Source organism: Pleuronectes platessa, chromosome 8, assembly GCF_947347685.1.
Source record: "Pleuronectes platessa chromosome 8, fPlePla1.1, whole genome shotgun sequence".
In the NCBI taxonomy this organism is placed as follows: Eukaryota; Metazoa; Chordata; class Actinopteri; order Pleuronectiformes; family Pleuronectidae; genus Pleuronectes; species Pleuronectes platessa.
The window spans coordinates 12,426,225-12,442,091 of record NC_070633.1 but is presented as its reverse complement, the minus strand read 5'-3'; the positions used below and the strand labels follow the sequence as shown (position 1 = coordinate 12,442,091).

The following is a 15,867-nucleotide window of genomic DNA, read 5'->3' as shown; positions in this document are numbered from 1 at the left end:
TTTTAGATTCGGCACAATGGCTTGTTTTTATTATGAACGAAGCATAGAATTGTACTGGTGACGAGCACAATCAGGATCATTTTGGAAAAGCAATGACTCATGTTATTACCACTTGACTGTATTTTAGCGCCATGGCGAGTGATTCAGTTGTAAATTTTGTGATGAAACTGTGTTTTTGATTCAGAGGATGTTACAGTGTCAGTGATGATGGTGTTCATACATTAGTGGGCTGAAATCCACACTGGAAGAAAATGCTTTTATTCACAGATTGCACTTGTAATACATTCATTTAGATGTCAGTGAAATTATCCGTTCAATCTGCTGCTTGACGTCACTAAGTGTCACTGCATGAGGTTTCATTTCTGCAACAAGTGTCTTGAACCCAGATAAAACTCTTTTAACAGAACGTTCCTGAGGTCAAACCTTGAGGCTGACAAGCAGGATTTCATTCATACATGATGTTAGATTCTTATGTGTACCTCTTGTTTGATTTTCTTTCTGGGAGCATCAGCTGTGACAAAAAAATTAAATAACAATGTGTTGGCATATCTTATAATACAGTTAGTTTCAAAGCAAACCGAACAATTTTTAATCCATCGCTTAATATACGAACAAAATAAACGTATGTGTGCAACAAATAATGGTTTTGTTTTTTTTCTGTTGATTTTTTCTGGATTCTCTCTGTCCAGATCAGGAGTAAGTTTTTCTGTCAAGGTCTATTTCAATTATTGACACATATATATCCCTCCAACATTGAGCTAATATTTTATTTTCTCACAATTTTTTTTTGCTCTCATGGGTTTTCTTTACACGATCATCTTCATTTGGTTATTATTATTATTATCATTGTTAATGTTGTTGTATTCGAGATTCTGGAAGGCTGATTTGGTTTTCTTTCTCTTCTCTGCTATAAGTTTTTCAATTTAATCTAAAACAGAATGATATGAAAGTTGTAATACTCAATATTGTTTAGGAAAAAAGAGAGTAGAGTATAGGATAGTAAAATGGTGTCCATTGTATTGTTTCCATAGTGAGACATGATTTCCCTTATTGGTCAGAACACAAAATCATATAAAGATAAGCTCTTAATGCAAAACTAAATGCTCTATTTCAAAGATCTAACAACATGGTGCAATTGCATTTACTATTTAAACGCGGCGCAAGATAGGAAAACGACAACCAGCAAGGAAATTTCTGTTTGGCCAGGCACAAGACGAGGCTCTATTTGTTTGATTAGTTATTTGGTCGATCTAGTCAGAGAAGCAACATGTGTCCATCTGAAGCCTGAGCTTGGTGCCTCTCTCTTCATTCTCTCCATCACAGATCTGTGGTGCTGAAGACCGGGTTACTGTAACCCACATGAGGTTGGTCTCTCTTCTGGCCCCGCTGGGCCAGCGCTGCACCCAGAGGCTCAATGTACTCTGGTGGTCCGCTGTACTCCTCCTCCTCCTCCTCTTCCTCCTCGATCATCAGCTGATGAGGAGCAGGAAACAATTCATATTATAAGAACACAATTTGTTTAATAAAAGGTTCTAACAAATTTAAGATGTTATCTCACCATGTTTGTTTTTATATGATTTCCAGGAAGGCCCATGTCTTCAGTGAGGTCGAGGGAATTGAGACTTAAGTGAAAAAAGAAATATCAAATTATTCCTAGAACTCAGACTCAGTCATTTCCTAAAGACAATGTTTCTTTTCTCAAATCATTGTAGAGGTGTTTGGTTTAGATTCAGGTCACATGACACTGTTGGAGCTGGAACCAGCTCTGTGCCACAACATGCTGCCGTGAGCAGACTGTGACAAAATGTTCTCCTGGAAACCGTCCTAGTAACTAACCAGAGAGCCGAGAGAGAGGCTGCGTGTCACTGTGGGCCACCGCCTTGTCAAACCGAGGTCTCCACGTAAATAACTACCATCAGTAGATGGAGATGAGCACGGCGGTCAAGAGGGTCATCCTTACCTGACTTTGTCCACATCTGAGCTCTCCTCGTCCAAGTCCAGGACCATGTGGAGGTTGAGAACTGGATTGGCTCTGTCAGGGAAGAGTCGATCAATCAATCAGATGTCATTTGTAAAGCACTTTTCACAGACACCCCTCCCCCAGAGCTAAGTAATATAAAAAGGATCTGAGGTAACTCATATTTCCTATTGATCATTGTTGTTCATTGTTCATATTCCTTTGTTATTGAGATGCTGTTGTCTCCTCACCCCTCCATGGTGTACTTGTTGGTTCCAGGCACCACAGCGCCACCCTTCTGGTTGTCAGACGTCATCATGGACGCAGAATTCATAGCTTTAGCGGCCTTCAGCTTCCTCCCGTAGCTGTAATATGAACCGAGCGCATACGTCAACTGACACCAAACCTCTCACAATACTTTTAAAACTATGGGACATTGGTCTTTGCCGGGACAGACAGCATGTTTTTGGCCCATCCCTAACTTTATTCCCTTGTTTCTTACTTTCTGCGGGTGCACATGAGAGAGGTGGTGAGGATCCCCAGCACGATGATGAGGCCTCCCACCATCCCGAACAGAACGTACTTCACAGTATCTACTGCTACTACGGTCGTAGGAGGCTGCCCCTGAAACACAAGGAAGAAATCGGTCTTTATTATATTGTTGACTGTAGACCTATGAGGTTTTAATACACCTCCCACTGTCAGATCTAACATTATATCACTTCAAACATAATAGGATAAAAACTATACCATACTATAATTATCATTGTTTCATCTTTATTTGTGAATAATCTTGGAGTTCTGCAATAAGTCCATAACTTTTGATTATTTTTTCTAATATATTAAGATATAGTCAGAATTCAGTTGTACAGGTTTATTTCATCTACAGGTTCCAGAGACAAGTTTCTTGTCGTTAGATACAGAGGAAGCTTTTGAAAGGGTGCAGTGGACATTTTTATGAATGGGTAAAACTTTTATATAACAGAGAGAGAAGGTTGTCTATCATCAGATCTCTAAAAAACGCTCAAACTGGAGCCTTGACATTTCAGATCTTTTGATACCACATATGCCCTGTTGTAACCCGACGTCCTTAGTGAAGACCCAGAGGTGACCGGGCCTTTTCTGTCAGGGCTCCCACTCTTTTGGAAAGATCTCCCTGAGTCAAAGTCCTTATCCTCTTTTAAATCTAACTTAAAGACACATTTGTGTAGGTGTGCTTTCATCTAGTTCAGATTTTACAACCTACTGATGGTTTTATTTTTCAGAGTGTACCTCCAAGAGAGTATAACGAGCTCACAGAAATTGTATTTAATTTGTTAATAATAACGATAATTAAAATGATTACTTACAATGTATCTGAGGCCAAGGTCAGCCAGTACAGGATAATGCTCAGGACCAGAGACCATCCTCTCCACTTCATTGGAGGTGAGAGCTGTCCCGTTGGAGTAGACGAAATACGCCACCATCACAGTGATAGGTGAAGCTCTGAGAGGACAAAACACTTAAAAGACTGCACTTAGGTTTACAAATCTAAAATCCTTATCATCAACTACCAACATCAAATAAGGGATCCCCCATGATATGACTGTTTTCAGGCAGACTTGCCCCACCTAGTGGACAAAAACTGAATGTCGACAAGTAGAGTTTCTGTCGACAACAGCCAGTGTTTTATGACTGTATTCTGATATAAAGTGATGTGAAGTTAGCCTAGAACTTGCCTGGATGTGTCTTCAGTTTCAGGCCTGATTAAGACAACTTCAACAGCAGCATTGGTGGCAGTAGTGAGAGACCTGGACATGGAGAGATCAGAGAAAACACTCAGCCATTAATGGGAACAGTATTAAGTTCTCCATCCTCAGAAGAATATGTTTACCTGATGATTTTATCGCGATCCTGTTCAACTTGCTCTACGGTTCTTGTAAACTGAAGTTCGACTTTATACGATTCATCAACTGAGAAAATCTGCAATATAACAAACAGTATAAATACAGGCTGCAGTTTTTGTCACTCTGGTGTTTACAAAGACAGACAAGCAAAAGCCTCATTTAATTTCATTCCCTCACCTCCAGTACGGTGTTGCTGGACATGCCACCAGTATCAGTTGCAGTCACCGTTACTAAATATTTCCCCTTCAGTGACATTTCCAGTCCCTCAGTAGTTCTGTGGAAAGTTGAAGAATACATAAGAGTGGACAGAGTACAGACAGGTAAAGGCCTGTGTGTGCCTTCTTTATTGTTGTTTTCTGTCTTTATGTGGGTTGTTTTTTGTTGTTTCACTTTATTATGGTTAAGGGACTTTTTCAGCTATAAAATTCTGTTTCTGTTGGTGTCTTGTTTTGTATCTCACTGTTTGTGTCACCTCTGGCTGTTTTGTTTCTGTTGTAAATTTTAATGTTAAAGGGAGAGTTCACCCAAAAATGATAATTCACGCATTATCTACTGACCACTGTGCAGATGGAGGGGTGGGTAAAGTGTCTGAGTCCACAAAACACTTCAGGAGTTTCAGGGGTAAACAACATTGCAGCCAAGTACAATGAAATTCAAATTAACTGGTGACCACTTCTTCAAATGTAAAAAAAATCAAAAAGAATACTTTCTGAATCTCTTTGTAGTGACTTTTTCATGTGTCTTATGGGGAAAATCCATCACTGTATAGTTTTTTAACTGACTCTTCAACTATCGATATTAACAGTCTCTTCAAATGCAACCCAAACACACACACACCCAAACACTGACTCACACACATGCACCAAAAGTTGTGAGAGCATCCACATACAGTACATGTTGAGCGCTGAGTGATTTGTACTAACTTGTATGATGCTGATGGATTATTGTTTACTCACTGAATAATCCCAACATAAATATCCTTCTGCTGTGTGGTGACGGCCTCAAACAGCAATCTCATGTTAGTTGTGAGATTGTTGGTGTCTTCGAACTGGACTGCTGTTACTTTAAAGTCAATCTGCCTGTTAACTCCAGAGTCACCATCTATAGCCTGAGAGCAGTGTGAGATACAAGCAGGAATGCTTGGAGGTCATTTTACATATGTTATAACAAGCTGAAATCACATAAGTTATTTTATCCCTTTCATACTCACAGTGACTCCTGCAACTGACGTCCCTTTACTGGCACTTTCAGACACCACAACTAAAGAGGGGAAAGGAAGGGGTATTAGAACAGACAGTCCCCAGTTAAAGGATAGCTTTGTTTATAATTGTGGGTGTGTACATAAATGACTCTCGGTTCGATAGATCACATCCGCTGGCTACAATGTAATCTAGTGGGGCAACTGCAAAAGTCTATGAAATGTCCTCTACAAGAGCTTTTCAGCTCTAATTAAAGGCTCAAATAGATATCTTGGCTAAGATAATAATTGGGGGTCAGAAGCTGTGTGGTTGGACCAACTAACCGGTGTGCTGGAATGGTGGTCATGCCCAAGCAAGATGGCAAAAAGGTGCGTCTGTCTTACAGAAGAATCAGCCAGGTACACCACATTTATTACCCACTTCGGCCAGTTCCAATTTGATCGTCCTCCCAACTGACTTGCCTAAGCACTTGAACCGTTCCAGTGCATGATGGCTAAAGACAGGAAAGATCAGGCATCACCCTGAATGTGGACAAGTGTGTTTGCCCTGACCCAAGGAAGACTGAGGCCATCATGAAAATGAAAGAGCCCACAAATGTTAGTGAGTTGAGGAGCTTTCTCGGGATGGTCAACCAGCTGGGAAAGTTCATCGTTTATCTTGTTCTTCATTGAGCATGTCTGCTGAAGAAGAGCTGATGGGGAGCGCCAACATCTGTGTGGATTGTGTCATGGATAGTTCCTACTTACAGAATTTAGAAAGGACCACATCTTTAAAAAGAAGGGGATGAATAATACCCTGAGGTCTGACGAGACAAAGGAAGTCTACCTTATGTTCTCTAAAAAGGGTAGATGTGGTATTTTTGTACATAATATGTTTGAATATTATATATTATATAGTAAATGGTCTGTATTTATATATCGTTTTTCTAGTCCTGATTTACCACTCAAAGCAATTTACAGTACAGGTTACTGCAATTCACCCATTCAGTATGCAGTATATCTATGTGCAGCACTTTTTCTATGAGGGTTAATTTGAGACCTTCTGGTTATAGGAAGACTGCTCTTCCTCCTCAGCCAGAGGCATGAAACATATTGTAGTCGATAGGACCTGAAAGAATGTATGTTTGTACCTGGCGGAATGTTATTGTAGGGACACAGACCGGCAGGCCATGCTCGGTTAACAGTCTTTGTGAAGATTATTCACACAAACACGACAGCACCCACATTTATAAACATAGCACCCAGGTTGAAAAATACCAGAATTCCTTTTTAAGTTGTCACAAGTGTAAAATAACTACAAACCAAATACAGAATCTGAGGGAATGAATTCAGGAGCGTTGTCGTTGATGTCTACGATGTTGATCACCAGCTCTCCTGAAAAAGATTAAAATAAAACATTGGTGAACAGAGTGTGTGTGTTTGATGATTTTATGCCTTTACTATGCTTTTACTGCTTTGATTTGATTATCTTTCGTTATCGCTGTACAACCCAGTTCTGACCTGTTGTAACACTGTTGTTTTCCCCCTTCTCTGTGAACTCGTCCACCACCAGGGCCTCGATCACCGCCTGGTCACACTGTTCATAGTCCACTGTGTACGACAGGTTCAGTCTCACTTCCCCCGTTGGATCGAGGATAAACCAGTTGCAGGGTATCAGAGAGCCGTTGCATCTGCATTTGATGGATTCCAGTTCATAAACCAGTGAGTGATTTCCGTCTTTGTCCTGGCCAGTGAAACTCCCAATGGCTCCACTGACAGTGGTGTTCTCCTTCACCGTCACAGGCCCCGTCGGCGTGAACTCAGGCCTCTCGTCGTTCACGTCCAGCACGTACACCTCCACCGTCGTCACAGCTGTCTTTTGCTCAAGATCTATTGCCTCGACCCTCAGTCTGAATTGCTTCCGGGTGCTCTCGTAGTCCAATTCAATGTCCGGGTCCACAGTGATGTTCCCCCTGTAGCCCCTCTCGTCTGCAAAGGTGCGAATGATGAAGCTGCCGAAGCTTCCTTCGATTATGCTGAAAGAAATGCGATTGAAGTCTGTCGTTTGGTCCAAATCCTCAGCATAGACAGAGCCCACGTATGCACCTGATTTTAACGGAAAGAAATACAAAATTAAATCTAGTCACACAATTCGGAACACCTGAAATCCATTTGCTAACTTTAACACTCACCTCTTTCTCCTTCTTTAACAGAGAAATTATAAGACGAGGCCTCAAACAGCGGAACATTATCATTGATATCCTGCAGGAAAAGAAGATGGTTTCAGTTTTCATCTTTACCAGGGAGTGGCAGCATCAGTAGCATCACAGCACCAGAGTCTAGTATGAAGTTCTGAAGTCTCACCTCTACATTGATGATAACTGGGACCACAGAGGACAATGGGGGAGTTCCTTTGTCAGTAGCAGTTACGTTGAGTTCGATCCTCCCATTCAGCTTCGGGTCCAGGTCCTCTCGATCCAGCTCGCCTCTGTTTGTCAACACGCCAGTGTTTGGGTTGATGGTGAAGTTGTCACTGAACCTGCTCTGCATAATTCCATACACGATTTGGCTGTTTTCTGTATCAGAGTCATCGGCATCAGTCGCCTTTCCGAATGAGACACATTAGAGAAAACTGTTAGGAAACAATATGCTTTATGTAATGTTACTACTACTGTAATGTAAACTACATTCCTGGAAACATGTGGACACCCTAAAAAAAAACAATTGTATGTGACTTGAAACCACTAAATCCAAAACTATGGCCATTCTTTTGCATCCATGATACCATTCAATCCTCTTGGTGTCTGTATATGAATACTGTGATATACTGATAAGCTTCAATCTTGAACTCGTCTGTTGGAGCCTGCAGGTGGCTTCTGGGGTAAAGGGGGAGCTGACTCAACAAGGCAGTGGTACTGACGCAATGCAGAAGAGGCATCCACAAGCAAAGGGATGAATAGGAAATCTTTGCAGTTTAAATAGGCCGCCAAATTGAGAGGATTTGTATGACAGACAATATCAGAGAGTGAGGCCGTTTGAGTTGACTGTCTGAACAAGCTCGCAAGCATCACTCCAGTAGTGAGGCCTGGCACACACTAGAACAGGACTCAAGCCAGTTTTCAACATGTTGCACGAGCATTCATACATAAGCCCAGTCAGTCACTTTGGTCCTCCCAAAGCTGTTGATACATGAACTGAGTCCATCACTCATGTCGATCACAAATAGCACAAATAATGAAAAACATCCCCATTGTTAACTAGTCCCCTTGTGAAACAATATTTAAATTCAATACATCAAGATTTTTACTTGTATCTCCACCACATTACACACACTCATGTATATATTTATATCAAGATCTAAGAATTATTCTCTGAGAAATCAATGAAAATGTTAAAAAATGCACTTTCTGGTACTATTAAGTGGAAAAAAAACTTGATTGCTGTTAACTGTTGTGTTATAATTCTTATCATTCTGTCACTGTTACCTCGATCTTAACTTCAAGCTTTCCCCCCTCCTCCACAAACGCCAGGTAGGATTCTCTGTTGAAGACTGGCTTCTGGTCATTGATATCGGTCACAGTGATCTCCAGCACTGTGTTGCCGGGCTTCCCGCCTGTGTCTATGGCCTCCAGAGTCGCTGAATACAGAGATCGGACCTCTCGATCCAACAGAGTCATGTTTTTCACATAAATTGAGCCCGTTTGTGGCTTCACGTCAAAGTACAGTCGTCTGGCAACACAGATACAGACGGATGCACTCAGTGATGTTGTCAGGGAGCATGAAAACAAAAAATGCAGACCAAGGCTGCGCTCAACTACACAATAAAATGTAGTTTGGTTTGAGTGTAGACATACATGCTTTCTGGAAGAAGTCTGTAGGTGATGTTGCCCTGGTCCATTGTGTCAGGATCCTCTGCCTGGGGAAAAAAACAATATGAGCTTATCTGAGAGTTTCTAACACTGTCTGGGTAAGAAAAATAAGATAAGGTTAACTCGTACAGTGATCTTGGCCACTATCGTCCCATCAGGAGAGTGCTCAGACACATTCAGCTTATATGTGTCATGTGGGAACGTGGGGCTGTTGTCATTGGCGTCCTTGATGGAAATAGTAACTGTAGCAGTGGTGCTGAAGGTTGGTTTATCTTCATCTATGGCAACCACCTGTACACATGGTGAGAGCAACACATTAGCACCTTAGATAACCAAATGAAAAATAACATGTCACAGCCTGTTTTCAACTCATACCTGCAGAACTATTTGCTGTATCTCTTCAAAGTCCAGCAGTTTGGGCTGCTTGACCAGCAGCTGAACGATACTATCTGACGACGTAAATTGAGGTTCCACAGAGAACACGTCCTTGTCATTTCCCTCCAGAATTAGTTTAGTGCGAGAAATCTGTGAAAATCCAACAGGGATTATTCATGCTCCATCATGAATATGACTCTTTAAGTATTAAATGTCATAATTTCTTACCTTATCGGGGTCTTTGACCGTCATGTTGATGGATATGGCCCCCAGTGCGTGTTCAAGGACCTCTCCTGTGAAGTGGCTTGCTGGTACACAGGAGTCTCTTGAGCCGTCACATTTATAAAACGCAGGCTCGTTGTCATTGACGTCAATGATGCTGATCAGTACATCTGCTGTGGTGCTGGCTAGTGTCCCATGGATGTTTGGATTAGACTCGGTGGCCTAAAACATAACAGAGAAGAATCTTTTAACTTTTTCAACTTAACATAATTTTTTTCAAATACACAAGATTCTCAACTCAAAAAGACTCGTAAACATTTGTGTCATTATTTTCGGCTAAACCATAGGTTCAACATGTGTGTAATTTTCATATACAGTGCCTTGCATAAGTATTCACCCCCCTTGGACTTTTTCCCATTATGTACTGTTACTAACTGGAATTCAAATAGACTTAAATAAACTTTTTCCCGTTTGATCAACAAAACATGCATAGTACTTTGGAGGTGCAAAATAAATTTTATTGTGACACAAACAATAATGAGAACAAAAAAGTTGACATCTGTTGGGTGCATAAGTATTCACCCCCCTGTGTCAATACTTGGTAGAACCCCATTTCGCTGCAATTACAGCTGCAAGTCTTTTGGGGTATGTCTCTACCAGCTTTGCACATCTAGAGATGGAAAGGTTTGTCCATTCTTCTTGGCAAAAAAGATGAAGCTCAGTCAGATTGGATGGAGACCGTCTGTGAACCACAATCTTCAAGTCTTGCCATAGATTCTCTATTGGATTGAGGTCTGGGCTTTGACTGGGCCATTTTAAGACATTAACATTCTTTAATCCAAACCATTCCTTTGTAGCTCTGGCTGTATGTTTAGGGTCATTGTCCTGCTGGAAGATGAACCTCCGCCCCAGTCTCAAGTCTTTTGCAGACTGCATCAGATTTTCTTCAAGGATTTCCCTGTATTTGGCTCCATCCATCTTTCCTTCTATTCTGACCAGTTTCCCTGTACCTGCTGAAGAGAAGCATCCCCACAGCATGATGCTACCACCACCATGTTTCACTGTTGGGATGGTGTGCTCAGGGTGATGGGCAGTGTTGGGTTTTCGCCACACATAGCGTTTTGCATTGAGGCCAAAAAGTTCAATTTTGGTCTCATCTGACCAGAGCACCTTCTTCCACATGTTTGCTGTGTCTCCCACATGGCTTCTGGCAAACTCCAAACGGGATTTTTTATGGATCCCTTTCAACAATGGCTTTCTTCTTGCCACTCTTCCATAAAGGCCAGATTTGTGGAGTAGACGACTAATAGTTGTCCTGTGGACAGATTCTCCCACCTCAGCTGTGGATCTCTGCAACTCCTCCAGAGTAACCATGGGCCTCCTGGTTGCTTCTCTGATTAATTTTCTCCTTGTCCGACTCTTCAGTTTGGGTGGACGGCCTCCTCTTGGTAGGTTTGCGGTTGTGCCATATTCTTTCCATTTTCTTATGATGGATTTTATGGTGCTCAGAGAGATGTTCAAAGCTCTGGATATTTTTTTATAACCTAACCCTGCTCCATATTTCTCCACAACTTTATCCCTGACCTGTTTGGTGAGCTCCTTGGTCTTCATGATGCTGTTTGTTCAGTAATGATCTCCAACAAACTCTGAGTCCGTCACAGAACATGTGTATTTATACTGAGATTAAATTGCAGACAGGTGGACCCTATTTACTAATTATGTGACTTGCAAATGTGACTTGTGAATGCAATTGGTCGCACCAGATCTTTGTTAGGGGTTTCACAGTAAAGGGGGTGAATACATATGCACTCAACACTTTTCAGATTTTTATTTGTAAATAATTGTGAAATCCATGTAATATTTCCCCCCACTTCCAAATGATGCACTATTTTGTGTTGGTCCATTACATAAACTCACGATGAAATAAATTTTAATCTGTGGTTATACCATGACAAAATGTAGAAAAGTCCAAAGGGGGTGAATACTTATGCAAGGCACTGTATATCATGCTGTGGGTTTTATTTACTGTTTTTGCTTCATTTCACAGATTTTTGTACTTCCACACATAAATTTGAAGTGAAAAAAAGGACTCAACCTCAACAAATATTTGCATAAAATCATGTTTTGTTTTCTGTGAGATTAGACAGACACCATTCTTGAGACGGTTGTGTTGTGTGTATGATTGAGAGGAGACCCGGCTTCTGTCCTTAAATTAAATTATTTTAACTTAGGTTCCTCGAGCAAAGACGGCACCTTCTTCACAAATGACTTTTCTGCCTCCTCACCTCCTCCTCTCTCATGAGGAACCACGCAGAGGGGATGACAAAGCCGCGAAGCCTTGTCAAGATGTCACCCCCTCACTCAGCGTCACTCCTTGAGTTCTTTGCCATCACACCCTCGGCTCTGGTGTGCAGAATTAATTTCCTTTTGACCCTTTCTTCATCCCCATGTGCTCATCCACCATGTCAACAATGTCCATGTTGTCTCACATGATCTTCAAGCGGACGGAAATTACCTTTAGATATTTCACCTAACTAGCCTCATACTAGAGTAGAGTGTTTAGCAATAAATACACACGTAGCTGCTGCACCGGCTGCGTTGCTGTGAAATCCCCAGGCAGTACTTTTCTATTGATGTGGTTAGTGCAAGTAGGGTCTTTGGAGACAGTTTTAAAGTGGAAAAGTGGCGCCTCAGAGTTGTACATTGTAAATTTTCACATTCTTTTTTTCTCCCATCTGCAGCTTTAACATTTTATCTTGATTTGAACTTTGGGGAAATATGCACAGTCACTTCCTTTCAAAAAGTCAGATAAGAAGCTCTGCCACCACGTCAAATGGTAACTCATTAACATGGTGTATCTCATTTCCTCAATCCATACAAACAGGAAAACACAGCGTCTCCAGGTTAGCATGAGCACAGGCTTGGGATTGGTGGATTTGAAGGCTAATTGTCTGTTAGCTTCATGTTTAGTTTACTGGAATGAGAGTGGTTTCGATCCCTTCATCAAATCAAGCATGAAACTAGAATAAATGTATTATCCATAATGTTGAACTATTCCTTCAATTATGGTACAAGAATGTTAAATCAACGTTTTTTTTTTAACCCAAAGAACTCAAAATACACTCATTACTATTACTTCACTTATTTACAGTACCTTTACAGTCAGGGTAACAGTATCCCCAACAAGTTCTCTGTCAATTGGTGACATCACAGAAATGATGCCCTCGTCTTTTGAGATTTTAAACAGGCCAGCTGCTGTCGAATCTGTCAAACAAGAAAGACAAACCACTTATCACGTGCTCTCGCTCACTGCACACAACACACTGTTTTAATTTGTGCAGGTTGTTGAAGCTTACTTTCAATGCTGTAGTTGATCACATCATTAATTCCAATGTCTTGGTCTAAGGCGATCACTTTAAACACAAATTTGTCCTGTCAAAGAAAAAGAAAAAAGGTCTTCTGAAACTTTAAGCAGCTGAAAGTCTCTTATTTACTCACAAACTATAAACTGCTTATGGAACACACAATATGGAGGCTTTGTGTCATATCACACCATGATTTGCAGCGGAAAATAAAAAGATCTTACATTAAAGGAGACATATTACACTCATATTCAGGTTAATAATTGTGTTGTTACTTGAAAAGGTTGATATGCTCTAATGTTCAGAAAACACATCACTTTCCCCATTCTCCATATTGCTGCAGCTTAGTTTCCTTTTTAGGTGAATGGTGAAATGCACTGAATGAAATAATGGCAATAAAACTATTCACCCTGTATCTACCCAGAATTAAATTCCTCCGCACTCACCACCAGAGAGTTCTCCTCAACTCTCCCTAGATAGGGAACACCGAGGAACTTAGGGTCGAGATCTGCGACGTCCTCCACCGTAATGAAGGAATAAACAACACTGGAGAAATAGTTTATTTGGGCATAATGACACTTGCCCCCACCATCCTGAAATGAAACACACAAAGGTATTGAAACTCAAAAAAAATTTAGGCTACATATAATAGAAGCTTCTATTCAATACAATAGATCATTGATTGCTTATTATTATTAGTTAAATAACAGATCACTCACAGGATAATAGATGGCATTACTAATAAGCATGATGGTGAAAAACTGAGAATTCCATTGTGACAGCATGGAGGCATGACCGAAGCACAGAGTATAAATAACAAACACAACTCATAACTCAGTATGCTCTCCAGACTGATAGATAGATAATATCATTAATACATAATATTGAACATAAGAACTGTTCCCTATATAGGAATCTACAATTTCCCAAGTTACATTTGTTGCACAGTATCATGAGAAGCTTGATGACACTCTCTGATATATTTCTGTGTAGTCTGACGTTACAGTCAGAAGATGGTTAGCTTAGCTTGGCATAAAGACTCAATATATAGAACCAAATCCAAACTCAGCGGTATAAGCACGATACTTACTGTTGCATTGATCCTAAGACGGTAGAAACTGCTTAGTGAAGCATAATTCAGACTTTCTGCTAATTTGACGTTACCAGCTGCATCGATGCTGAACACACTTGATCCTTCATTTGGAGTAACCTAGAAAGCAAAGAGCACTTGAAACTTTCCTTATATTTATGGATCATCAGAATATGATATCAATAAACAAATTTATTGAGGAAGCTCACTTGATCGATGCTGTAATTAATAACACCAGCAGTTCCAGTATCTTCATCAACGGCCTTCACCTTAAACAAAGTTGCGCCTACAGCGGTATTCTGAGGAAATAGAGAGGGATAGAAACAAGAAGGAACTAATTCTATTCAAAACAGGCATGTCTCTCAGCATTAAGTGAAAGCTAACTTTTACATCAAGATGGATTGTTATAATGTTTACATATATTTTTTTTTATAGAAAAACTGAGTAATTAAAAAGGTTAAGAGAACTATTGACACAGAGGTTTGACTTACTTCTGCAATCACTTTATCATATGACCCCTCCTGGAATATTGGTGGGTTGTTGTTGGCCTCTTTAAATATTAGAATTAACTCTTTTGGTGTCTGTTAGACAAAGCAAGATGCAATCGTTGAATACAATGAACAAAACCAATATGAAACAGATGATTAAAACTAATGTCACTTACAGTATTTGGACCATCAGAGACCTCAACTCCAAGACGCATTTGGAAAGAATCCTAAAACAAAGTAAATTCAAAGACAAATATAGGAAATTGACAAAACCCATACACACAAAATAAAATGATGTTGTTGATGACTGACGGATATCTCCTTCTATACCGGGATATTTAGCGGATTTGCGACTGTTACAGTCCCATCGTGTTTGCCGACGCTGAAGTATCTAGCATTGGGCCCAATGAGTGAATAAGTCAGGACATCATCTTCCGCGTCTGTTGCATGTATAATAAACGCTTCGCCACCTTTAGAAAAAAACAGTACTTGAACATATAAAGATGGGCAGTATTTTGGGAGGCATGATATCACAAAACTGAAATAAAGGCAGTTCTCAATATTTCCCACACACTGTACCTGGCGGGATGTCTTCACACAAATGGTAAGTCGTCTCCTGGATTGTAGGACTGGTATTAGCTGCAGAAACGGTATATGAGTGTTAGGTAGAGATGTAAATAGATACATAATGATGAAAATGTAAAAAAAGAACATAACTGAACAGTCACCATATGTTAAGCTGATAAGGCTCAACAGCAGAATACTTCCTAGGATCCCCTCCATGACTGAAAATGAACCGAAAAATAAATCTTATAAGCAAAAGAGTTAGATAGTGACCACAACGACAGTGACCATATTGCTGTTTAATTGGAAATTATTACTTGTGCATATTTAATCATAGCAAGATGTCAACTAAAAATATGTTGTGAGACATGAAAAATGATAGTACATCTAAAACTGAACCATGTCACCCAGCTGGTAGCGTAAGATGAAAAGTGAGACGAAGACCAAAGTCAGGAAGATCCATGCACTGGCAACAAGAAATAGCTGGACAAAAATTTGATCCTATAATTTGGAAGACATTTCAGTCCACCTCAAGTGGGTAACTGAGAGACCAATACAGTCAATAGCTTAGAATTGAACCTCTCAAATATGAGGCTTTCAACCCTTTCTCATACCAAATCCTCTGGAAATAACACTCACAACATTAAAAGCATTTTAGGAAGTAAGATGCAAACAGATATATAACAATTACAGGAATCAAACGCCGTCATTTCTGTGGGTTGAAATTTAACAGTATATTGCCCTTTTGACAACACCCAGATTATTAGCATCATAGCTATGATGTGACGTCACTGAGTGGATAATATGTTGGAAAGTTTTATTTACAGGGAATGAAGAGCAGTGTCAGCTCTACGCCCTGATCGAATCTTTAACACTG

General features: G+C 40.3%; 1 protein-coding gene across 6 annotated transcripts in view; it reads right to left on the bottom strand.

Annotated features, from left to right (window-relative positions):
- Positions 1–242: 242 nt before the first annotated feature.
- Positions 243–15,867, bottom strand: part of cdhr2 (cadherin related family member 2) — a 19,223-nt gene continuing 3,598 nt past the window's right edge. For all 6 annotated transcript variants that reach the window (XM_053429379.1, XM_053429378.1, XM_053429380.1 and 3 more), the window contains 30 exons: positions 15,155–15,211; positions 15,006–15,065; positions 14,757–14,896; positions 14,603–14,653; positions 14,430–14,519; positions 14,148–14,237; positions 13,939–14,058; positions 13,295–13,441; positions 12,843–12,918; positions 12,641–12,750; positions 9,493–9,708; positions 9,265–9,414; positions 9,019–9,180; positions 8,875–8,936; positions 8,506–8,749; positions 7,385–7,624; positions 7,213–7,282; positions 6,542–7,126; positions 6,344–6,415; positions 5,054–5,103; positions 4,800–4,951; positions 4,021–4,117; positions 3,831–3,919; positions 3,676–3,747; positions 3,307–3,442; positions 2,460–2,581; positions 2,209–2,322; positions 1,961–2,032; positions 1,559–1,622; positions 243–1,473 (listed from right to left, as the gene is read on the bottom strand). In XM_053429379.1, coding sequence (XP_053285354.1) covers positions 1,318–1,473; positions 1,559–1,622; positions 1,961–2,032; positions 2,209–2,322; positions 2,460–2,581; positions 3,307–3,442; positions 3,676–3,747; positions 3,831–3,919; positions 4,021–4,117; positions 4,800–4,951; positions 5,054–5,103; positions 6,344–6,415; positions 6,542–7,126; positions 7,213–7,282; positions 7,385–7,624; positions 8,506–8,749; positions 8,875–8,936; positions 9,019–9,180; positions 9,265–9,414; positions 9,493–9,708; positions 12,641–12,750; positions 12,843–12,918; positions 13,295–13,441; positions 13,939–14,058; positions 14,148–14,237; positions 14,430–14,519; positions 14,603–14,653; positions 14,757–14,896; positions 15,006–15,065; positions 15,155–15,209 — 3,864 coding nt within the window. In that variant the 5' untranslated portion in view covers positions 15,210–15,211 and the 3' untranslated portion in view covers positions 243–1,317. The remainder of the gene's footprint in view (positions 1,474–1,558; positions 1,623–1,960; positions 2,033–2,208; positions 2,323–2,459; positions 2,582–3,306; positions 3,443–3,675; positions 3,748–3,830; positions 3,920–4,020; positions 4,118–4,799; positions 4,952–5,053; positions 5,104–6,343; positions 6,416–6,541; positions 7,127–7,212; positions 7,283–7,384; positions 7,625–8,505; positions 8,750–8,874; positions 8,937–9,018; positions 9,181–9,264; positions 9,415–9,492; positions 9,709–12,640; positions 12,751–12,842; positions 12,919–13,294; positions 13,442–13,938; positions 14,059–14,147; positions 14,238–14,429; positions 14,520–14,602; positions 14,654–14,756; positions 14,897–15,005; positions 15,066–15,154; positions 15,212–15,867) is intronic.